We start from the raw sequence: 25,018 nt of genomic DNA, 5'->3' as shown, positions 1-25,018 counted from the left end.
AGGACGGCGGGTGACACTGACTGATGGCTGGTTAGAGGTTTGTGTGGGGCACGGAGAGTTTAATCACCCATAACCTCAATTACAGACATCCACTCAGACTCATAAAGCAGCAAAACAAGATCAGCTCCTGCTCCAAATTCCAGTAAAGGCATGGCACAAAAAACACTCTCTCACACACACACACACAAACAGATGCAGGGCTTCATCGGGAGTATTTAGTGACAACAAAGCTCAGAATACCTCAGACCACACACAGTTCAAAAGCAAATGAATGCTAAATAAGACTAAATGGCAATGATTTAGAAATGTTAAAAAACAACAACTGAGCTATTAAGAAATAACCTATAAGGAAGCAGACTCACTTACACAAGCAACTTATTCCTAATGATCATGAAAGATCTGTGTGAGTGCTGGAGTCTCACATACACCAGCTTTACGCAGGATTAAGCTCTAGCCTTTATCGCCGAGTTCCCACAATCCTCTGTAGACTATCAGTCTCCTCCCAAGCCCCCTCATCTCCTTTCTACCTTGTTTTCCTGTTCCTTCCACCATAGAAAGGAAAAGGAAAAACCAAGGTGTTGAGTTGAGAGACCCAGGCCATAGCTTCTCAACAAGACACAAACAGCAAGGAGTGTACGGCTTCATGCTGTCAGGGGCTGACAGAGTGACGGAGGTTTAGGGGTCACGGCCCCTCAGCGACCCTCATCTGATGTCTCAGGAGGGTTGAGAGGGCTAAACGTTGAGTCATTCAGTCAGGCGTGCAGCAGGAGACCTCCGTGTTGACGGGTCCAAACAGTGAGACCTCAGAGTGGGAAATGTCATCATTAGAAACAGAGTATTTTCTCTGTATGCAGTTCTGCAAGCGGAGTTACATCAGGATTTAATGTCTTAAATGCTCACTTAGATTATAATGATATATACATATTAATTTAGAATAGTTTAATTTTAATGTAAGTATATTGAATATTATATAGTATAGTGTAAGTATATTGTATATTATATTAATACATAAAACAACACACCCATATTTTGTATATATATTCTATATACACAGTCAAACCAAAATTTATTCAGATACCTTAAACATTTAATTCATTAATACAGTTTATTCATTATAGTTTAAAAAAAATGGTAATAAAATATGACAAGATCTCAGAGTTAAACTGTGTCAGAAAAAAATATTCTTAATTATGTCAGGTAACACTTAAGAAAAACATGGTCAGGTCAAAGTGTCTGAATAATTTTTGGTTCCAAATTTTTACAATTTTACTGGTGGTCCACTGTATGAAGAATTTCTGGGTATAATATGTCACGGTTTACTTTATTTTGCTATCCTCACTTACATAAATGAACTATAGCACACACACTACCGTTCAAAAGTTTGGGATCGGTAAGATTTTTAATGTCTTTAAAAGAAGTTTCGTCTGCTCACCAAGGCTGCATTTATTTAATTAAAAATACAGTAAAATCAGTAATATTGTGAAATATTATTACAAATTAAAATAACTGTTTTCTATTGGAATATAATATAAAATGTAATTTATTTCTGTGTTGGAAAAGCTGAATTTTCAGCATCATTTCTCCAGTTAAAAACAGTTGTATGTTCAAAAGAACAGCATTTATTTGAAATATAATCTTTTGTTACATTTTAAATGTCTTTACTGTCACTTTTGATCAATTTAATGCATCCTTGCTGAAAAAAAAATATTAATTTCTTTAAATTCTTCTAAAAAAAAAAAAAAAAAAAAAAAAAAAAAAAAAAAAAATTGTTACTGACCCCAAACTTTTGAACGGTAGTGTATAATGTTACAAAAGCTTTGTATTTCAGATAAATGCTGTTCTTTTGAACTTTCTATTCATCAAGGAATCCTGAAAAAAAAGTATACAACTGTTTTTAACATTGATAATAATAATAATAAATGTTTGATAATAATAATAAATGTTTACATATACATTATATATATATATATATATATATATATATATATATATATATATATATATATATATATATATATATATATATACACACACACATACATTTTTTGTACTAATATATTTAGTTTTTTTTTGTATTGGATAATATATATTAGGTAAAAGATATTGCACATTTAAAATATGTCCCTGGCGCCATGAATTCAATTGACGGCTCTGACAAAGAGCTCAAGTACATGTGCACAAATACACGGATATGTGCACTGACAGCGGAATCTTAAATCGGTAATGCGTCCTATTTAACTTGACGGATTACTTGTCTAAGTGAAAATAATTTGTTGATCCAGAGTGCTGTCATGGCGACTTGAGTCTCACAAATCATTTTTAATTGACAGTATTAAAAGCAGGTGAAGGGAAAAACAGCCTCGCAGAACACAAAACAAACATCTCTCAGTACTGCGAGGGAACTTAACCACCTGTCACTAAAAGAAGCCATTAAAGAATGATCGAAAAACCAGCTTCTAAAGATGAAGGCTCATATTTTGATGCTAAAACACTTTCTCCCAGTTTAATGTGCAGTGTACAACTGTAAGTAAGCCATTTGTAGGCTGAATTATGAAGAGCCTCAACTACAAACGATCAACAATTTTCAGTGGACGATCTCATAAACTTACACTGAAAGAAGAATAAAAATGATATCTAAGGACCAGAATATAATATATATTTGGGCCCTTAACCAAACACCTAGCAACCACCTAGAAGTGCACTTAAAAACAGTATAGGACTCACAACTGCCCCCATTTAAATAGAAACACATCAGCCAAGAGCAATGAAATGATGAGGGTTTGACAACAGAAGGAAACAGACAGTGTTTCGCCGCTTGCTTGGAGACCACGAGTCAGTATCTCCTCTCCCGCATCCCCATTACTACTGTGTGCTCAGCCAATCAACTGCACAATGAAGCAAGATAAATGGGAATTACCCGCAAGGCAAAGGTTAATGTCTTTCGAACCGATCTGCACTCATTCTATCAACAAAGGAGGAGATCAAAAAGCCCGGAGCATCTCTATTGACTCAGTGGTCCCTGTGCCGAGGTGCATTATCTGTGGGTTGAGAAAGCCTCTGTCTGTTGCCATACGCCTGTGATTGGAAGCGCACGACGAAGAGGCTTTAAACCTTTTTCGCCGTTTCCTCCATCGCTCCCTCCAAGCAATGAGCTCAAGCAATGAGCAACTGCACCAGCAATTGTGACATCTGTTCTGCAGAAAAAGCCCGACGGATTACATGTCAATTACAACAAAGAGCCCAGAGTCCTGATAAATGAAAGCCCGCAGAGCTCCTTTGTGGCGCAGAAGAAAAGTGAACATTTAACGGCTTTCTGTATTCACATGTATTTGGAAACAGATGTGAAAATGGCTAAGAAAGAATATGAGTTTGACTGTAAACAGGCCAGAAGACTGAAGCAATTATCTGGAGAAACAGATGACAACTTAAAATATAGGTTTGTTTGTGTTTGAGTAACATGAGTGTGCTCACATAGAGGACAAAAAACAGTGCTAATCTCGTCAACAACGTTACTAATGATGTTTGTTTAAATTGAGCGAAAAACATTTAATTATCATCACAAAGCATTCTTTTTTTAGCTCATTTACATTATTGTTAATCTTTGTAGCCAAATAAGCATTATGAGGATGATTCATTTTCACTTCAACTATCTGAGGTTTTGTTTGTGTTTGGGTCATATTAGTGTGTTTATGTAGGAGGACACACAATCTGTTAATCTTATCAACAAAATTACTGACAGAAATGTTTAAATTACTAACAAAAGGACACTTAATTGTTTGTTTCATTTTCATTATTGTTTCCTCTTGAAGAGGAATGATGCATCACAAAGAAATTACATTTTACTTAAACAGTTTGTTCGTGTTTGTGGTATATTACCATTAAATACTGACAAAAATATTTAAATTATGTGCAAAAAAAATTATAATTATCACAACAATGCTTCTTTTTCAGCTCTTTTTCTTTATTGCTGATTAAATAAAAACCTTTGAAGCTGGATTAATAAATTGTACTTCAACTATTTGAGGTTTTGGGGTATATTAGTGTGTTTACACAAAGGACAAACAATCTGTTTGACAAAATAATCTGTTAAAATAACAACATTACTGAAGAAAATGTTAAATTACTAACAAAAAAATCTATTTTTGTGTCTCATTTTTCTTATTGTTGATTAAATAAAAACCCTTTGAAGATTTAAAAAGGTGCATTAAAACATATACTCTTAAAGAAAATATGACGAGATAAAAAGAACTCTGCTGTTTTTAGAAATAAACAATATTCAGATAACAATCTTAGTATGTAGATTTTTTTGACAGTAAACTTTGTGTTAATACTGCACATAATGAAGTTGTGTGCGTGTGGGTTTGTTTTTAATCACGTTTGTGTCTGCTTTAACTTCTCAGGCTCTTCCTTTCACTCTTAGCACAAACAGGAAGTCTCTAGGCTCTCTTCCTGGAGAGAAGCGCAGTGGGATATGCACAAACACTTACAAATGCAAGTTTTATGAGAACACTATGAGAATACACAGATCTTGACAGCAGTCTCGTTTTTTTTCCTGTCTTTTACACACACACACACACACACACACACACACACACACACACACACACACACACACACACACACACACTTGTATATGTGGTTTATGGGGACTCTCCATAGATGTAATGGTTTTTATACTGTACAAAATGTATATTCTATCCCCCTACACTACCCCACCCCTAAACCTACCAATCACAGAAAACTGTCTGCATTTTTTGAATTAAAAAAACAAACAAAAATCAAACAAAAAAAACACTGTTTAGTATGCTTTTTAAGCCATGTTTACATTGTAATACCCATGTTATTATACACATTTGTGTCCTCATAAACCATGTATACAAGAACACACACACATACACAGTGTATATAAACTTTTGCTCGAAATGCCTTGTGAAGTTTAATAGAGAGACGGAGTGTCCATAGTGTCGATGGAAAAAGCCCACTGCGCTCAACACTCCTGACGTAACCTAACAATATTCAGATGTATTCCTGCACACTGAGACAAAACACATGCTCAAAATGCCCTTTTTACAAATCATCCTCGTGTCTGAGGGGAGGATGAGAAACATTTATGACCGATTGCACATAAAACAGTTTTCAGATTGCATTAAAATTGCACATTGCAGCTGTTGTTGAAGTTGTTTAGCAAGATTTAACATGGAGCAGAGAAGTGAAACGTTCAAAATCCTCTTTTGCTCTGAAGTGTTTGTCACTCTTGTCACTAACTTTAACCGACACCCCTAAGACAGTACCTTTACCCAGCATCCTGCAAGAATATCCAGTTTAACATGGTGGATGGTTTCTAGCTAGTCCAAGCTGGTCATTAGCTGTTTCACACACCGGTTATATAAACTGGTCAACCAGCCAGCATTTTCCAAAATACCAGTGCAGCAAGTAGCTGGTTTGTTGCTATTCTAAGATGGTCTACCAGCTTAGACCACCTTGAAGCAGCCATGACCAGCTTGAAACGGTTTAATAATTAGCTTGAACCAGATAATAACAAGCTAATGACCATCTTAAAATCAGCTAAAAAAAAAACAACAACAAAAAAACAGGTAACAAAAAATTTGGGCCAGCTAATAACCACCTCTGGTTCCAATTTGACCACCTTACTCACTGTTGGTAGCTTGTTTGTTACCAGTTTGCACCAATTAACGACCATCTTATAACCATCTTGTAACAGCAAATGACAACAACTAAAGCTAAAAACAGCTTGGACCAGTTAATAACCACATTGGACCAGCTAGAAACCAGCATCTATGTTCTCAAACACAGTTACCAATTTAAGGAGGACGTTCCAGGACAGCACAATTTCGTAATTGGGAGAGAAAAAAAAAGGTGCAATGTTGGGTGAAAACATTCCATGATCCATAATTTATGAGTTTAGCCTTATCAATTCGATCAGGAGACGACAAGTTGTTTGCAACTCTGACCCACAATTAGCTGAAAGCATGTAATCTGGTTACTTGCGTGTTAGGTGATAAGTCACAGCTTACACCGGGTTTGTTTTGCTCTGATGCACCGCTCTACCTCTGACAGGTGACGGATGGGACACAAAAAGCATTCAAATGAAAGCATTTTACAAAAGCTTTTTATATAAGCTGAAAAACAAACAGGATCTGACTGGAAAAGAGCAGATCTGAGAAAAGGCTTTTAATTTTAGAGTGGTGATCTTCATTTGAATCACCACAAGGAGGAACTTTGATGGATTACAAGCAGAAGAAACAAAAGGACACTGGCTTGCACGTCCTCAATCATAGCAACCTTGAGGATGCTGTCATTCTTTTGTGAATTCTGCCTCATTTTATCACCTTTTAAAGATTGAAAATTATTCCAGTTGTGACGTTTGAAACCTGCCCACCACAGATAAGCAACAATGACAGGAATGAAAGAGAAATTGACAATAACAAACACAGAAAAAGTCCCATAACTCAGTTTATCCTCTCGGCATAAACACATTGTGAGTACTTGCAACCTGATAGACCTTCAGTCGCGCAGATGGATGGGTAAAGCCAGCCCTGCTTGCTTGATGAGCAAAGATTTACCTGTGATTGTATGCAGAGAGAACCTAGTGCACATTTTGCTTTTCATTGTAATCGATCACTAGACGGGCATCCAATCCATATGTGAACCTGTTATTGATCTGCTCTGAATTAGAAAGTGCCTAAATCTGGATGGTTGGCATCCCTTTACATATCATATGAGCGTCAGGGTTTTGAATAACTGAGCTGCGAGCGAGCACGAGTGTCGGGTAAATCAGTGCTATTTAATGCAAGTCGCATGCACTTTTGCCAACTTCTTTCAATGGAAAGTAGCTAAAGTCTTGAAAATTCATTAATTAGCATATTTATGACATCATTTTGCAGTATTTGCATTCTTAGCAATGTTGTTGTATTGCAATGAGGATCTCAGGTAATGTTTATGTGCTTTATATAAAGTTAAATGTGTGTAATCTGACTTTGAATATCATGTGTGTCTTTTATAGCCATACTAAAAGAAAAAATGGACAATTTATCTCAGATCTTCAAAATAAATAAAAGGAAACAAGAACATTCAAACTGTCAACTCATTGTAAACAGAGTATATTCTATGACAAAGATCTTTAAACTTTGTTAACTCAGTATGTATTTTAAAGGTGCCCTAGAATTAAAAATTGAATTTATATCGGCATACTTGAATAGCAAGAGTTCAGTTCATGGAAATGACATACAGTGAGTCTCAAACTCCATTGTTTCCTCCTTCTTATATAAATCTCATTTGTTTAAAAGACCTCCGAAGAACAGGCGAATCTCAACATAACACCGACTGTTACGTAACAGTCGGGATCATTAATATGTACGCCCCCAATATTTGCATATGCCAGCCCATGATCGAGGCATTAGACAAGGGCAGACAGTATTCACATCTGGATCTGTGCACAGCTGAATCATCAGACTAGGTAAGCAAGCAAGGACAATAGCGAAAAATGGCAGATGGAGCAATAATAACTGACATGATCCATGATATCATGATATTTTTAGTGATATTTGTAAATTGTCTATATAAATGTTTCGTTAGCATGTTGCTAATGTACTGTTAAATGTGGTTAAAGTCACCATTGTTTCTTACTGTATTCACAGAGACAAGAGCCGTCGCTATTTTCATTTTTAAACACTTGCAGTCTGTATAATGCATAAACACAACTTCATTCTTTATAAATCTCTCCAACAGTGTAGCATTAGCCGTTAGCCACGGAACATAACCTCAAAATCATTCAGAATAAATGTAAACATCAAAATAAACACTGTACTTACACATAAGCATATGAGAATCCAATATTTCTCCAAATGTGCATGCTTTTAAACTAAAAGCCTATATTCAGACTCTTTGCATCACAGAAATACATTATATTTTAAAGTATAATATAAAACCATTACTTTATATTGTAATAATATTTTTCTGTATGTTTCATATATCATGATGAGCTTGAGACATCACAGAAGGTTTTTTTCACAGCCTACCTGACTGAAATGCCTCATTAATATGCAAGCCATTTCAGCTCATTACTATCCAATTCTTTTGTCTTCTCAGGTGAGAATGGCCCATTTTTCAGTGGTGATTCACGCCTCCATGCATACTGTGTTTCTTGGCAAAAAGTGTCTTACAAAAACTAAATCAATATATTGTTTTATATGAAGGAGTAAGCAGCATAATTTTTACATAATTTTGAAGCAAAAACTCTAGTTTACAACCTCCAATACCCAAAAGTCTTGTGAACACAGATTTAATATACTTATTTTGGCCTTATTTCAGTGACTTAAGTTTTTTGTTTTTTCAGTAACCACGCATAAACATTATTCCTTCAAAAACACAAACATGTACATACATGTTCCTCACATATTATTGTAGCCTAGTTTGTGCTGAATACAGTGTAATGACACTTGTGTTAGGCTACCATTTTATGTGAGGAACATGTGTGTACATGTTTGTGTTTTTGAAGGAATAACGTTTATGCGTGGTTACTGAAAAAACAAAAAACTTAAGTCACTGATATAAGGCCAATAAAAGTATATTAAATCTGTGTTCACAAGACTTTTGGGTATTGAAGGTTGTAGACTAGAGTTTTTGCTTCAAAATTATGTAAAAATTATGCTGACTACTCTTTCATTTATAACAATATACTGATTTAGTTTTTGTAAGACACTTTTTGCCAAGAAACACGGTATGCGAGGAGGCGTGAATCTCCATGAATAATGGCTCATTCTCACCTGTGAAGACAAAAGAATTGAATAGTAATGACCTGAAAAGACTTGCATATTAATGAGGCATTTCAGTCAGGTAGGCTGTGAAAAAAAACTTCTGTGATGTCTCAAGCTCATCATGGTATATGAAACATACAGAAAAATTTTATTACAATATAAAATAATGGTTTTATATTATACTTTAAAATATAATGTATTTCTGTGATGCAAAGAGTCTGAATATAGGCTTTTAGTTTAAAAGCATGCACATTTGGAGAAATATAGGATTCTCATATGTTTATGTCAATTTTCTATACAGGGGAGTTATTTTTTATTTAATATTCATTGTTATCTCTATGAGCGCTGGTGTTTGCAATTCATACTGCAGCCGGAGGGCGCTCTGTGCATTTTAGTCCACAAATTCACCTAAGAAGAAGACGATATTCCATGAATCGTGTTTACCAATTCATACTACAGCCGGAGGGCGCTAAAGAAACAAAAACTCACTTAAAACTTATCAATAGAAGAAAACAAACAGGAATTTACTGAATGTCTTCCAGAGATCGCTAACCATGGCTTTTTCATCCAGATAAACAATTTTCAAGGCAATAAATACACGATTGAGATGATGAATGCATGTGTTGTCTCTGAATTTGCCTGTGAATAGCGCTGGCTCCGTGGGTGTGGCCGCATTAGTGGGTAATGAGCTGAATCACGGACTTCTGACATGGCTCTCTTTTCATACAGATTACATAAACACAGAATGTTTGTTTTCGATTTGACTTGCACGATTTAAAACCTGACATTTCAACGTTTTGTTAGACATAAGTATGAATTTTTTGTGATTAGTATTCACTAAGTTACACTTCATTTTCTGAGAACTATCAGATTGGACTTCGTTCAGAGGGAGATGAGAGATCACGCATCATGTTAGTTTTCTTTATTTTACAAAAAGCACAACATTTTGTTTTTACTCTGAGTGTATACAAATAAAAGGAGATATTCTATAGTTTCAATTGATGTATTACTTATGTCTCTATGACAAAAAATGACAGAGTATTTTAAGTCTGTTTTGCTGCAATGTGAAAAAAAACCTGCAAAACGCGCCGGCGCGTTTTTAGACCTCAGAGTGTTAAACATGCTGCATGACGAACACTTTGTAAAGATCCATTTTGAGGGTTATATTAGCTGTGTGAACTTTTTTTATGTTGTTTAAGGCAAGCGCGGGCTCTTGGGGCGTGGAGCACGAGATTTAAAGGGCCACACACCCTGAATCGGCTCATTTCTAATTATGCCCCAAAATAGGCAGCTAAAAAAATGAATTAAAAAAATCTATGGGATATTTTGAGCTGAAACTTCACAGACACATTCAGGGGACACCTTAGACTTATATTACATCTTTTAAAAAAAAAGTTCTAGGGCACCTTTAATATACAGTTTCGTTTATATATTTTTCTGTTTCTGTTGTCAGACAACGGAATAAATATGAAATAATGACTGAAACGTGTGCATGGCGGGAAACCAATACCTTGCGTCTTGGAAACTAGATAAAGTTTGCCCAAGTTGCTAGATTTGTCACTAGGCGCTTTTTTTTATTATGTTGCTAAAAAGTCGCTAAATCTAACAATAAAGTTGCCAAGTTGGCAACACTGATCGCATGGCTCATTGCTATTGTGTAATCCTGTTGATCTTCCGCACACGTGTCCGCCGCGTATTGCAATATAACAGACCAGATGGCGGTAGAGGTGTTAAATAAACAGCGACGTGCACACATTAACAGCTTGGGTTACAAACAGCTGCTTTATTTGCCATTTCTGATTTCTGAGTATTATCAGAAAAGCGGGAGCTGGGGGAACTCTGATAATCTGCATCGGCGGAGAGATTGAATATACACGATGTGAGCGAGCCGCGCAGCTCCCTGTTGAGGACAGAGCCACGGAGGCCCAGAGGGCTGTACTGTAATCAGATGCGGGACAACGCACAGTCAAACGGCAGATACATTGTCTGCACAGCTGGAGTAACAGTTGTCCACTCTCGGATGGAGATTAAACACAATCAAGGCTGCGTGTACGCACAAATATACATGAAAGAGTGTAATCCAGAAAAAAGGAAAGTGTTGCAGAGGTGTCTCTTTACACTAATCTCTGCTTTAAATCCCAATTGTTTCCTCTGCATTCGGACATCTTTGCTTGAAGAGCATTAGCAGATAGGGACATGGTGTTCTGAGAAAGTCAGTCCGCTTTCATAAGCATTAAAACAGCCCTTGCTTCAGTCACGTACACACGGTTAACCCTTTCCTGGGATCGGCCTCTTCTACAAAAGATAAGTAGGAGGGAAAAAAAGGACTAAATGAGAGATAGACGTCTAAGCTCAGCTGGAAGTGAAAAGGAATCCACCGGCCGGGACAACAGGAAAGCGCATCTCTTAGAATGAGTTATGCACACCAGTTTACCCACAATCCCTCCCTGTAGGCCATTAAAGAGAAGAAAAAGTCATTCTTCAGGTGCACTACGTGAAGAAATATCATCCTAAAATCATCAACCTAAAATGAAAATCTACTATAAGAAAATTATTAGGAGCTATTTATTTTACACTGGTACATGCTTTTGTACATGCAAACAAACAAACAATGGAGTTTCATTATCGTAGTGAAACGGGTTTCACTGTTGTTATGCAAAATATTATTTCATATTTCTTTTGATTTTGGAGTGAAATATGACCCAGACAAACACTTAACTAAAAATCTACATTAGTGATGTTTGATTTATGAACTAATTATTCTTTTGAATTTTGAATCTTTCCAATGAATTAATTGAACTGGTTCACAAAACTAGCCTCAAAAAATAGATGGAAATGAAAATGAATATAAATATTTGTCTTGTTTAATTGTAAATGCAAATTATATTTAGATTACAAATGACTTTGTTGTTCCGAGCTTAGTCATGACTACAACAAATATGTCTGGAACACATTAAAAAAAAAAAATTCAGTTCTGAGAAACAAAAAATTCTGACATAAACTTTTTCAGACTTTCTATCCACAACCTCCATGGATTTTAAAGATTAAAGTTTAAATACTAAATTTAATAAACTACTCGACCACTACAACAGGTTCAATAATATAGTCTAGAGCGAGTTTACCCTTTCCCTCACACCAACTGTAAAATTCCTCTTTGTCATTCCTGATGGCATTTCATTTGATTTTTAGTTTTATATATTCGTTATTACATGGTCACATCAGTCAATTAGCTCAATGTCACAGGCTGTAATGGACTTGTGGACATGATGCCCCTGTGGCATTTGTTTCGCTCGGTCACACATGCTCTGCTCTCTTTCTCCCATCCGCACAGCAGCATCAACTAAACCGGGAGAGTGTGTGTGTGTGTGTGTGTGTGTGTGTGTGTGTGTGTGTGTGTTAAAAGGTCAGCTTTCTGCAAGAATTCCTCTGGAACAGCCCCGAGTGCTGCCGAATCCAGAGAATGAATGGATGGGGTTAAAAAAATAAAAAATAAAAGAGGGTACAATTTTACAATTTCACCAAAAATGAAACTTTACACAGAGGACACTTTTGAATCTGTCGGAAATATCTATCCGTCTACCTGATAACTGAAACTAAAGTCATTGGAAACATTTGTTTAAGTCACGGCTGTGTGTCCCTGAACAGCAGCGCACCAAAACATGACATTTCCATTAGCTGTATAAGTACCAAACATTCACTTCCAGTGCAAACATGGGCAACAAGTAACACCTTTGTCCCATTCTGACTGTATTCCAGCATGTGTTGCAGCAAATTAGCACACTCAGCTGGCTATATTGCTAACTGTATGGCATTGTAAGGTCACAATCTCCTTTCGTTCGTGACCTCCTGCCCTCTTTAACCTGTATTAAAAGTTGGAAAAGATGGCAGGTGTCTGAACATTGATCTTGGCCTTCATGAGATCAGCTCTGGTGGCATTCGGAGCAAACAATTGCTCCAGTTGGCCCACCACCCCCCGCCCCTCAGCGTTGGGTATAATGCCAAGTGTGTCTAATCATTTTAGTGTCAAAATACCGACAGAACCCCATCCATGACCTCCCCTGTGAGCCCCCATGCCCTCCCAAGCTCTTAGTGGGCCCTAAGGGAAATCGGCTTCCTTGTGCCTTTGTGGATAGAGCTAACTGACCATGCGCTATCCAAAGGACACCTGAGCTTTGACAACTGCTAAGCCTAAGGCACGGTCCAGTTAACAAACAGACGATCTGCAGACATATGGCGAAACATGAAACATAGCGTCTGTGAGTGGTAGCAATGAATCATTTGATGTAAGCGAAACAATTGAGTTGTTTAAACACATAAGAGATGTACATTAAAATATACATAGAAAATACAAATATAGTACATTTGTTTAGTTTGGGGTCAGCTTCTTTTCATCCAAACCCCCCCACAAAATCATAAGTGAGATATGGTAAGCATAAGAGACTCAAAAACATGAAAAAAAATCTTACTGACCCCAAACTGTGGAAAAGTAGTGTATGTTTTAATGAATATCCTGTCAATAAGATCTCTGAAAACTGTTTACAATTTTTAGATTCAAATTAGAAATGTGTCTGAGTCAAAATTATGAAGAGGGTCACATATTATGTGCATAATTGGCCCAATCCAAACAAGTTCTGCATATGATTCCCAAAGACCTTTGAATTTTTCCCCATCCATCCCAAAGGAGCATGAAAGATCACTGCTAAAGTACGTCAGTACTTCATGTTTGTAAAATCAGCATGCACAGTGAACCTATGTGTGTCTGATCCAGAGCATCCTGTTGTCCCTGGCAGGACGGATCTTATGCATATTGGAATCAGATGACTTCAGTGGAGGCGTCCATCCAAACAACACTTGGAGCTCGTCTTCCATAAACACATGCACACATAAACAAGCAAATCACACACAAACAGCCAGTGTGCTGCGTTCTAAAGAGTCTGTATTTTTCAGTCACAGATAAGTGAGAAGCTCTGGGCATAACTACTGTAATTTATGTGCGGACAGCCGCACACACTCATCCGGGGGAAAAGAAAACAGGATCAATAAATAAATCACTCAGATTGGCCAGTTCCTTTGGAAGTGAATGCCTTACTGTTGTAAGACTCAAAATATGCAAGAATATATTGTTGCGCAAGCTGAACGCAAAAATAGAGAAAAAAAAAGGTTCTGACGCCACAATATATCAAATTCGCAATTGTTTTTATATGTCACCCTAAGTGTGATCCTAAAACAATGCTTGGTGCAAACAAATAATACAGCCTATTTGTATTATTTTACTGCGGTTGGAAAGACTGTGTCATCTCAGTCCATTTCCAGCAGTCAGTTGCACTGTAAACATATCTAAACTTAGAGAGAGAAAAGCAACAAGGCTAAAATAAAAATTCATACAGTTTTTCAAGAATATCAGCGTTGCACGATATACCGTTACTAGAAAGGTATCGTGATACCCTGCTACTAAAAATGGCATGATACAAAAGTTTACCGGTACTTTAAGAATGACAACATTCTAATAAGAGCCATATGTCTTAATTTGCCTCAATGTATGACAGCAGGAGTAAGGATATTTGTGCAGAGCTCTGCTTCCAACTTTGTGCAGGGAATAAATATCAGCGCCTGAAGCGCATGCACAGAAAGCTGCATTTAAGGATGATCCGCATCAGCATGCGATCCTGGCTTCAGGTCTCTTTCACAGATTATTGCCCTTGAATGGGCACAAATATGTCAAAATGCACATTCTGGCAAGTATTCACGTAAACATAGTCGGATATGTCTTTAGTGAACGTGAACAATTGAGAAGGAAATCGGATGTGTTCCAGTGTATTGGATCCGTGCAGGTCTTAAAGTGACAGCAGCCTAATAAACCAGCTTGCTGTCTGTGTGATTAATGATAATCAAACAGAAAAATTACCTAATGCTTGACTGATTTTTTATTAAGAATGAGTGAGTTAGTGAGTTAACTTATAGAGTGAAGACTATGCAGTGTTTCTTTACATTAGATTATTTAATTTCTTACTTGAATACTACTATTAAAAAGACCCACGTAGCCTAACTGAAATATGTAAAGCACTGCTCATTTCATTTCTATCTTTCTTATATAGAATGTGTCATATTGTTTGATTGCATTTCTGCTTATTTTTAGTAACAAATATAAAATAAAATTAAATAATTATATTGTTATTATACAATTACATTTAAAACAATAAGATTTAACATGACTGCAAACTTCTCTGTAAGGATGTTTACACAGTGGCATGTAATTATTATTATTGTAAATAAAGGGAAGGGAATGGTCAAACAGCAGGGCAGGAACACGCTTGTCAAGTTTCATCATATTATCCAATCACTTTTACTGTTTTAGTTTTATTTATTTATTTTTCGCCATGGTATTGATTCAGTATTTTAGTCAGGTAGCATATCAAAGTCAAAGTTTTTTTTTTCCTCCAGAAGCTGAGAAAGTTTCAGAGTTTTTTTTCTTTGGCAATGTGCATCATTTAATCACAATAAGATAGGGAAAATAGGGAAAAAAAGAAATCAAAATTAACTATACTTGTTTTTTTATGTTGACCTCGAGCCATGATCACCATAAATTAAAGCTTAATGACGAAACAGACAGAAGGCCAGGGAAACGCTGCGTATCTGAAGGCAGTGAGATGCAGAGTGAGACATGGCGTTGCCGCCCACCAACCCCCTCGGTCAGCTGTGACAATGAGATAGGATTTCACTGCGATGGTGGCACAGAGAGATTAAGAGCTCAAAGATTTATCAAAGGCTTAGTTGCTCCAATTTTTTTCCTGACCCAGACACAACGAGCGGCTGCAGTCACACTGTGCCAATGTGAGCTCCACTTCCTCTGTTTGTAACTCTTTCCATTTTTTTCTTGGTTTCATTTGCTTCCTCTTCCAGTTTTGGCCCCATCTTTCTAAGGTTTGCCACTCACACTTTGGTTTCACACATGCTTTTTCTGTCTCTCTGGCTCTGATTGGCTGGCATGTAACTGTAAGAATGTCAGCTGGGCTCATCTTCAGAGATGGTCACTGTAAAAAAAAAACTGGCCATCCCATATATCTAAGCTCTAAGCTTTTTTAGGCTACAGTGTGTGTTGTCCTGCAGTCATTTGAGGTAAAACTGTGGCTATGTATTTGTATTGGCGGTCTAAGCCAAAAAAAGACATGTAACATGATATCTATGCTAACACAAGGGGTGGTCTTTTTATAATTAAGTCCTGAAAAGGAAACACATTATAAATATGTTTTATGAAGATAAAAAAAATCTCATATTAATCATGGTTCTTCTCTCAGCTAGAGAAAGTGAAATATTTAAAGATACTTCACTCCAGATCAGTGGTAATAGCTCCAAAAATGCCTGTTCAATGGCCTGCATTACACACTGCACTTTCTGCTATTACATCACAGCGCCTGACATCTCTGATCCAAAAAACATCTATTATAACCAATATCACAGATGTGTCCTCCATCATTTTAATTTCAAGAGGCATGGGCATTGTAACACTGGATATGAAAGCAAGCTGCTTTCAATTAGCTGGCAGATTAGCACAAAAGTGCTTGACAGTGTCACGGGGAAAAATCCATCACAACGAGCCGCATGACTCCCACTTTGCTTCCAGTGTTTACACTGGGCTGATGAGGGAATAAAGTAAAACGTCTCTCCCAGATGAGATCACTCTGATCAAACTTTTCGTTTTGCTTCTCTTCATTACACTCCCGACGTATGGAATGTTCTCAATGGTGCAGAAACCGAGGGTGGCTGGAGTTTTTAGGATCGCTGCCAGGTCTTTATCAAATAGCTGATGAAAATGAACTTCGAAATCCAATTAGCCCAAACCCTTTTGGCAGCCACGACCCAAATAATGACAGACTGCAGGCTCACTGTGAGAATATAAACCAACATGAGTACATATGACAAAGGCATGTTAAAAATGGCAGCCGAATTGTTATTTCTCCACATGGTTACCTTTGAAGCCCAGTTTAAATAAATATGACCATTAAAATAGCCTGTACGCCGGGTAGTGATGGATTTCAGAGCGAATAAAGAGCCTGACTCTATAATCAACAAGTTGGAGTTTCCAGGCCCCTTTCTGGCGGCCCCAGGCCAACAGGAAGTGGCTAGGGCGTGCGTGGACGCCAACCAGAGCCAATTAAAAAACAAGGAGCGCAGAACATGTTGCAGCTAACAAGCTCCTTTCCTTGACCTCCCTCACCTTTCGACCCCAGAGTGCCCCTTCCCCTTCCCGTGCGACCACAAGGTCTACAAACACATGCTTTGGTCTCGGGAAGCCTGACCACATTTTCTTTTTGTCTCTCTGTAGGCTGCTGGCGACGTTCCACTGAGCTAAAGCACACCCACCTCAACTAAAACAAGTAATTTATGTGGTTAATTCTACCGCCACTTGCCGTAATGGGGCTGCAAAAGTTGTTTCCAAGAACTCGGGACAATAAATAGCCTCCAAATTAATTGGGAGAATTTATGAAACCGAGAGATGCACCGCGACTCAACCAATAAAATTAAGTGTGGCCAGAAGTAATAAGGTTTGGCTTTGGGGCGTAACTTGAGTTTAAGTTAAGTGATGTCAATAAAAAGCGAATAATTAAAGAAAAAACGCCCACACCTGAAGGAGAAAGTGGGCTGAAATGAGTCTGACTAAACCCTCGTCCTTACCCAACCCTAATGAAACAACAAAAGACTGAGCCAGCGATCGTCTCCCTCTGCCCGCTACAGAAGTGGTCCTGTCATTGGGGCTCTCCAAACATGGACCATATGTGAGTTCAGCGCTGGCAATCAGACTCTATTATGAAGCAGGCGGCTGAGTTCATCAGGAAAAAATTAGCCCGCCACTCGGTCGAGCTCTCCCATTGGCCGGTCACGCGGAGCGCTGCGTTTGAGGGCACCCCAGACATTCCTGTGGATAATCTTTTCCATTCCTCTACTCGCTGCAGCAAGAAGAGCCCAGAACGCAGTACAAGGCCGGCATTGTGAGGCCCCTCCGCAGCAGTTTTTTAAGTGCTCCCTCTTGCGCACTTCATACGAGCGCTTTTCCTTAAAAAAAATTATTAATAAAAAAACCGAGTGCCTTTGAAATGAAGTTGGAACTGAATAAGGATGCTGTGTTTCTCACGGTTTCTTTCCAGTAAGGGTAGGCCTATGTTTTGTAAAAACAGTAAAACGATGTAAAACCCACTGGAAGCCAAAGTGCCACCACATCAGGGATTCAGATCTCCCCGGGTGACGTTCCTTCGCCTGCTTCATTCGCCAACAAACTCATGTCATCTTCCTCACTCTAATGTGTGATTTTGGTCACCACGGTACAAGCAACAAGCTAAGACTGGAACACATCCTCCCGCTCTGAAGAGATTTACGGAAACACATTCCCTAATTAGAAACATGGCCATTACTACTTCTATAAACGAGCGACTCCAGTTAGGCTAGCCACCACACCAGACCACAGGGTTTCCACAGTAACAGTTTCACCGCGAACAGACTGCTGAGCACCACGCAGGGTTTTAAAGACCTGTTCTCCACAAGCTCTATTATGGGCTCTGGAAAAGACAATATGTAGAGAGAAATCATTTTTATAGGCAAAACTATTTGTGTTGCCAAAGCTCTCTGGAGCGTCTCAAGACCACCACGCCAGCTTGCGGAAATATTTAACATTTTTCACGAACAGAACGACTTGAGCATGAATGGCTCCAAGTAAACCAACTAAACCAAGGAAATCTCTCTGTATACCATCTATAAAAGTAGCCCTTTGTTGTAAATTAGGGCTGCACGATATATCGCATGAGATTGCCGTAGATTACTGAAAAGCCACGCAATATCGCGTTCATTATCGAAGGCGATTCATCTGCGATATGAACGCGATATTGCGTGGCTTTTCAGTGATCTACGGTTCTGTCTATTAAATGCCGCTCCATTTGAAAGCAGGTGATGGCGATTTAGCGGTAATCAGGGAACCGGCTTTACTGACGAAATGCGCGTGACAATCTCATGCGATATATAGTGCAGCCCTATTGTAAATGATGCGTGCGGACTGTCTGCAGTGGCCACTGAAACATGGTTGCAATGCCTATCAGGGTTGAAAGAGTATAAAACATGCATTCAATCAATCCCATGGGTATTGCGAGGGATAAACGGGCCTTCAACTTGTGCTTCTGAGCAAATGCTGAACTCTTTGGGGCTTTTTTAAAATAATACATAATAATAATAATAATAATAGTCTAAGAAGTGACTGTCAAAACCAATCCCATTTTGAAAGCAAAATCAAAGAGATGAATCGAAATGATATTCCATTTGAATGGCATATATGGATGAGGTCTCCCACAATGCACCTGACACATGTGTAGGGTCACAGAACTAACTCATTTATATACATACACAGGAGTGTTTCCCATACTTATCTGGTGTCACAAAAAAGGTTGCAAATCTGTTATGATGGGGCAAGAAATGTGATACTAAATGCAACTAATTAAACCCAGTTAACCACATAACTGTGCATTTGAAGAATAACTAAATAAATAGGCTTATCAACATTAGGAGTAAACATTTTATGTATCTTTTGGTGTTGACTTCAAAAGGACATTCAAACTGAACAATTCATCTGTCAGTTAGTTGAACCCAGTCAAAATACAGACACGTCACATCCTCATTCAAAACTGTAAAAATTAATTAATATTTGCATTCAATTCTGTATGATGAACAATCTTAGCACTATTTCAGTCACTACTTGATGCGCAATGGAAAATCTAGACACAAAACCAACTGAGAACCACTGTCCTACAGGATTCTTAAGTTAATTGATTCAGGAGTGAACCCTTTTTTTTATAAATCAGTCCAAGAGTCATTTGCCATTAACTGATCTAGAGGTTACTACACTGTATGTAAGACACCACAATAAAAGACATGTAACAAAACATGCTTACACGCAAGCCAACAGTATATCATTCTCCACATACCACAGGGACACGTCAGGAATGTGCTGTAACTCTACGCCATAAGGATCACTAAGAGAAGACCGTTTGCTAACATGTCCATCAGCCCATCAGCCCTAGCATAACAAACTGTAAATAACACACTGCAGGACTGAAAGATGTGGAGGGGGCCATACACTACTTCAGATTAGAGAGTGTGTTTGTATGTGTACACACGTGGTGCAAGATGAGTCTTGTTTCTTGCAGATGCAGACACATTACAAGACCAGACACATTTGGCATGAGTTACAGCTGAGCGCGGTGGAAATCCGTTTAGGGCTCTAAATATGACTTCAATGCATTGATTTATGCATGCATCTTGAGTGTTCTCCAAAGTAAGAACCATGAGGTTTCATGGGAACAGTTGACACACACAAAAAGGCAGAATTATTTTATGGTGGTGCTACATAGCTGCCAAAAGTTGAATTATTGCTAAACGTTTACGCCCTGCGTAGAACGTAAGTGAATATGCAGTCCTGAATACGCATTACGTTACCTGTAGAAAGTCTGCGCTGATGAAGAGCACACATTCCGCTGAAACACGTACATGCTTCTGCTCGTCCTCTCTGAGGCGGCGGTGGTAACGAGCACTGGGGCTTCAGGAACCCTATGGGAGAAACACATGAGATTTAACTTTACTACGTGGAATTCATAATGATGGAACTATTTCGTCAACATAATTGTAATGTCAAATAATCACTGAGAAAAAACAATTATCACACATCCAATACCTATGAATTTAAACAGAACCACAAGATTAACGTAATATTAATAAATAACCTTTTATCTCCATAAAATGGCATGAATTAAGTTACTTGCTAGTCAGAATGGAAGTCAACTTGAGAATATGCTCTTTTCATAACTTAATGGAACATGAATAACTAAAGCATAGCATTCACAATAGTGTATTACAATAGACTACAATCATGTTGGTCATGCTGTCCCTCTCTACTGAAAAAGACAGACTTCTGATTGCCCACTTCAAAATCAGACTGACAGATTTGTCAGAGCACATGTTTATTCGCCCTTTATATTTGAAATTGATCTTTTAAAGAAGCAACTTCTTTGACTCGTCCTGCCTCATATATTGCCCCTCTATGTGCCATGGTAAGCCCCAGTCAACCTCTCACATTTCCAGTTTTTCCCTGTTCTCCAACCCACAACCCCAGAGGCTGCCAGACATGCGAGTCTGGATGCAAGGGGGTAAAAAAAATGCCAGGGGGGGAGTTAAGAAAGGAGCAGAGGTGAGATCGGAGGCGGATGACTCAGTATGGGCAAAAGGCCAGATGATACAGGCATGCCTGCAGGGGTCAGGGTAAGATGCCATGCTGTGCATCTCAGGGGCTTTGGGCCATTCCACACATAGGGACCTTTTCTCTGGTACAATGGGTTAACTGATATCATCACCCACATGGCGAGAGATCACAGAACGGCAACCGCAAGGGGTTTGCTGTCAATCAATATTTAATCTTAAAGGGACAGGTTCACCCACAAATGAACAATACTCAAGTTTTGTCTCAAATACGTATAACTTACTTTCTTCTGTGGAACACAAAAGTTAGGTCGGAAGAATATCCTACATTTCAATATAAAATGCAAAATACAAAATTATGTATTCTTGAGTCAACTCCCAACTCAATTGTCCAGTTGCAGAAATGGTTGAGGTGAATAAATGACAAAATAATTTTTTTAGGTGAACCATCTCCTTAAGTACTTTTAAGGAGATTAAAATCCTTGAAAAAGGATTGCATGGTATGACTCGGTTCGACTCGCCTCGCTCTACTTTGGCTCGGTTTGCTTTTCCACTTCAGTTTAGTACTGCTTCAAAGTGGGTGGGATTATAGAGTGATTGTTATAGTTGCGCCGCCACCTTGTCTACGGACCATGATACAGCCATTTCTTTTTTCAAGTTGCATGTGACAGTCGTTGTGTGAACAAATAAAACTGTGGTGGCTGTTACTATTTAAATCTAGCAAGTTTGGTGTCTCGTGTCGCAAATACAGTGATGCTGGTAGTGACAATCTCTCTGACCAATCAGTGATCTGCAGTGTTTACATGTCAAATTTTAGTATCGGTACAGCTTGCTTGAAACCTCAACCGAGGTGGTACTAAAAAAAGTACCAGGTACTCTACACAGTGGAAAACCCCCCAAAAGTGAGCCGTACCGAACGGTACCATGCAGTGGAAAAGTGTCAAAAATGAACAACCTGCAAAAAAAAAAAAAAAAATCCAATATGATATTTGTATTAGTATTAAAACCAATCACAAAATTGAGAGAGCAAAATAAAAAAACTCTATGCTAGCAGATAGACTGACATTTGAGAATATAACTTTTGCTGTTGTCTACTTTCGCAAGTCAGCTAAGGATGCGTGATGACTCACAGAGCCAATGAGAGATAGGATGAGCGAGCTTGCGCTGAATGTGCACCGAATGATCTTAAAAAGCTCGTAGACCTTTCGGATCGGAAAGAACTTGAAGAGCGAAGGGCAGCTGCATCCCCCCACTCTGGTCCCTGCTCAATAAAGCGCCTTTACTTCCACCATGAAAAACATGTCATTCCAGATGAGCTCAGCCAATGACATTTAAATCAGGCACAGGGATATTGAATTAGTTCCCCATGATAAGCTGGCTGGGATGCTGATGCTCTGGTGAAAGGGGGGGTGGGGGGTGGGGTAGAGACAGGAAACGGACGTACTGCTGCAGCTGTTTGATTAAAATGACAAAAAAGTGGAATTGTCAGAGAGGGACAAGGAACCTTAAAGATGATACCAATGCAAGGTACTACAGATATTATTGAGCCTGTTTTTAAGTAAAAAAAATAAAAAAAATAACTGAAAAGAGCTGGACAAAGACAGGAAAAGGGACAGAAACAATCAAACTATGTAACGATTACTTTGCCAAAAATGAAAACTGCCCTCATGTAGTTATAAACCCATTTTGCTGTTACTTTTCAGTGGAACAATTTCTAAAAAAATCTTCATAGTGTGGTTTTCCATAGAACTACAATTTACAGTGACCACATTTGCCCATCTCATAAATAAAAATATAAATAGCCTTGTGCTCTATATTCCTAGATCTTCTGAAGCCATACAATAGATAACATTCCCCTTGAGTGATTTGTTAACTTAAGAATCATTACAACTGGATCATTGAATAAGTTGAACTTAAGATCTGAACCAGTGCAATGTCATGAACTAATCATTACATTGAGCTAGTTCTTTTCAATGGACAGACTGATCTGGTTCACAAATAGAACTAAATTAGTTGTCCATGAATCAGACTAATCTGGTTCTCGACTTCAGCTTATTGACTCAATGATCTGGAGCAAGTCTCATGTTAACAGTTCACTGGAGGGGAAGATTATCAGTAACTATTATTATCAGTAACTTGAGTCATATGAACTACTTTTATAGTACTTTTTGGTCATTTTTGTTCTCTATGAACAGAATGGAAAAAGAAGAAGAAAAGTGTAAAGTAAAAAACAATAGCATAAACAATAAAGGAGTTAATCATTTAGAATTATCTTTTTTGGTGAACTACCTCTTTAAGAAAGCGCTGAATATTAATGCTCTATCTAAATGAAACAAATAAGCTGGTTTTCAAAAATGGAGTAGCTGAAATATGCATTAATGAACAATCAGCGTCATGTGAAAACCACAAGAGATTATAGGAAACTGTTATGCTACGTATGAGCACAAGTCTTATTATAAATCAGGTGATTAGTCATTGTTTATTGGAGAATTTGCACAGATTAAAGTGGAAGCCCATTCATTAACACAGTAAAAGTCTGGTAGAGGCAATGAAAAGGACAGCAAAAAAGGAAAGGTATTAAGGTCTCACACTTCTGCTTTCTAGGACACACTTCATCCAGCAAACAAAAAAAAAAAAAAAAAAAAAAAAAATCAGACAAATCCAGCGTAAACCAAATTAAGCATGTAATACAAGGCTTGAACATGGCTGAAATAAATAGACAGTAATCAGTGACGGTCATCAAAATGAATTTATGCCATTGGGGACACATTTCCCTGTGGCGTATCCCTCATTTCCTGGCTCGACTGGTCAGTGGGGCCCATTAGCTCTTGCCTAAAAGCCCGACGGAGTGAATCACCTTCATTTCAGCCCAACAGATTCCGTATTGTGTAACCAGTGAAGGGCGGACAATGACACATCCCCGCTTGCTCTGAGCGATGTCACTGAAAATTACCGCTTTAACACATGAGCTAAGGCTCCCAGTCAACCTCTGCTTTTCCAAAAACACGGGTAATGCAGAAGGACAGGAACCAACACAAAAAAAAGGAAAAAAAAGGAGAAGGGAAAAGGAAGTTCTCAATCACAGTCCCAAAGAAAAGGATCTAATGAAAACAAACACTCTTTGAAATGCTTCAGATATGCTCAAATTTTGCCAGACATGCTCAGTCGTTTATGGTTTCATAATAGATCCAATTAAAATCATATTTCCCATAATAATAAAGCACTCAGTTTAATTTCAGAATTAAAACCCACCAACGGACAGGCTATTCTAGCCGTCTGACTTTTATTTATGGGTTTTAATCAGAGATGTGTGTAAACATCCCACTGTGTGAACATGTGATTGTATCTTAAACAGTCTTGATGAATATTAAGATCAAGTAATCTGTCTTCTAACAGTTCCTCTGGACTCGAGCTTTATGACTTGGCGCAAATCCCTGATTAGTCATGTTTAATCTCTCTCTTCTGATTCAGTATCCTGAATCAGTAGCCAATCTGCAAAGTAAATATACAAGTGGAAGACGTAGCTCCCATGAATATTGTGCTTATAAAAATAGACCTTAATTAATCATTTTTCACATCATGAAATATAATCCTAAAACACAGTGTCATATAAGTACGTAATAATGATGGGCTGACTGTACATCATCACAAAATAAATGTCGGCAGGGTGATTAGGACTCTGGAGGAGGAGCTGAAGTTAGTTTATTATACGAGAAGAAAGATGGCAGAGTGATACGAGAGACATGAAACTAACACAGCCATCAGCAGCTTGGGATGGCTTTATCTGATAGATCAAGTATTGGTAGAGGAATATTAAAGATGTTTAAAGTCATGGCCTAGGGCTGAACGCACATGCTCTTTGGTGTTGTGCTCTTGAAGGACATGAAGGTTGAATCCTGCTTTTAATCTCCCTTTGAAACTGTCTTAGTCAAAAAACAAAAAACAAAAAAAAAACCTGCATATGAAAATTCTGACTTTGTTAGACCACAAGGACAACAGGGTGTAAAAAA

At 38.0% G+C, this 25,018-nt stretch overlaps 1 protein-coding gene across 4 annotated transcripts in view; it reads right to left on the bottom strand.

Moving 5' to 3' along the window:
- The window catches only part of rxraa (retinoid X receptor, alpha a), a 211,571-nt gene that overhangs the window by 68,704 nt on the left and 117,849 nt on the right, over positions 1 to 25,018 (bottom strand). For all 4 annotated transcript variants that reach the window (XM_048167176.1, XM_048167180.1, XM_048167178.1 and 1 more), the window contains one exon: positions 20,253 to 20,363. In XM_048167176.1, coding sequence (XP_048023133.1) covers positions 20,253 to 20,363 — 111 coding nt within the window. The remainder of the gene's footprint in view (positions 1 to 20,252; positions 20,364 to 25,018) is intronic.

Source organism: Megalobrama amblycephala, linkage group LG18, assembly GCF_018812025.1.
Source record: "Megalobrama amblycephala isolate DHTTF-2021 linkage group LG18, ASM1881202v1, whole genome shotgun sequence".
Classification (NCBI taxonomy): domain Eukaryota; kingdom Metazoa; phylum Chordata; class Actinopteri; order Cypriniformes; family Xenocyprididae; genus Megalobrama; species Megalobrama amblycephala.
The sequence above is the reverse complement of the archived record's forward strand: the minus strand, read 5'-3'. Positions and strand labels throughout refer to the sequence as shown.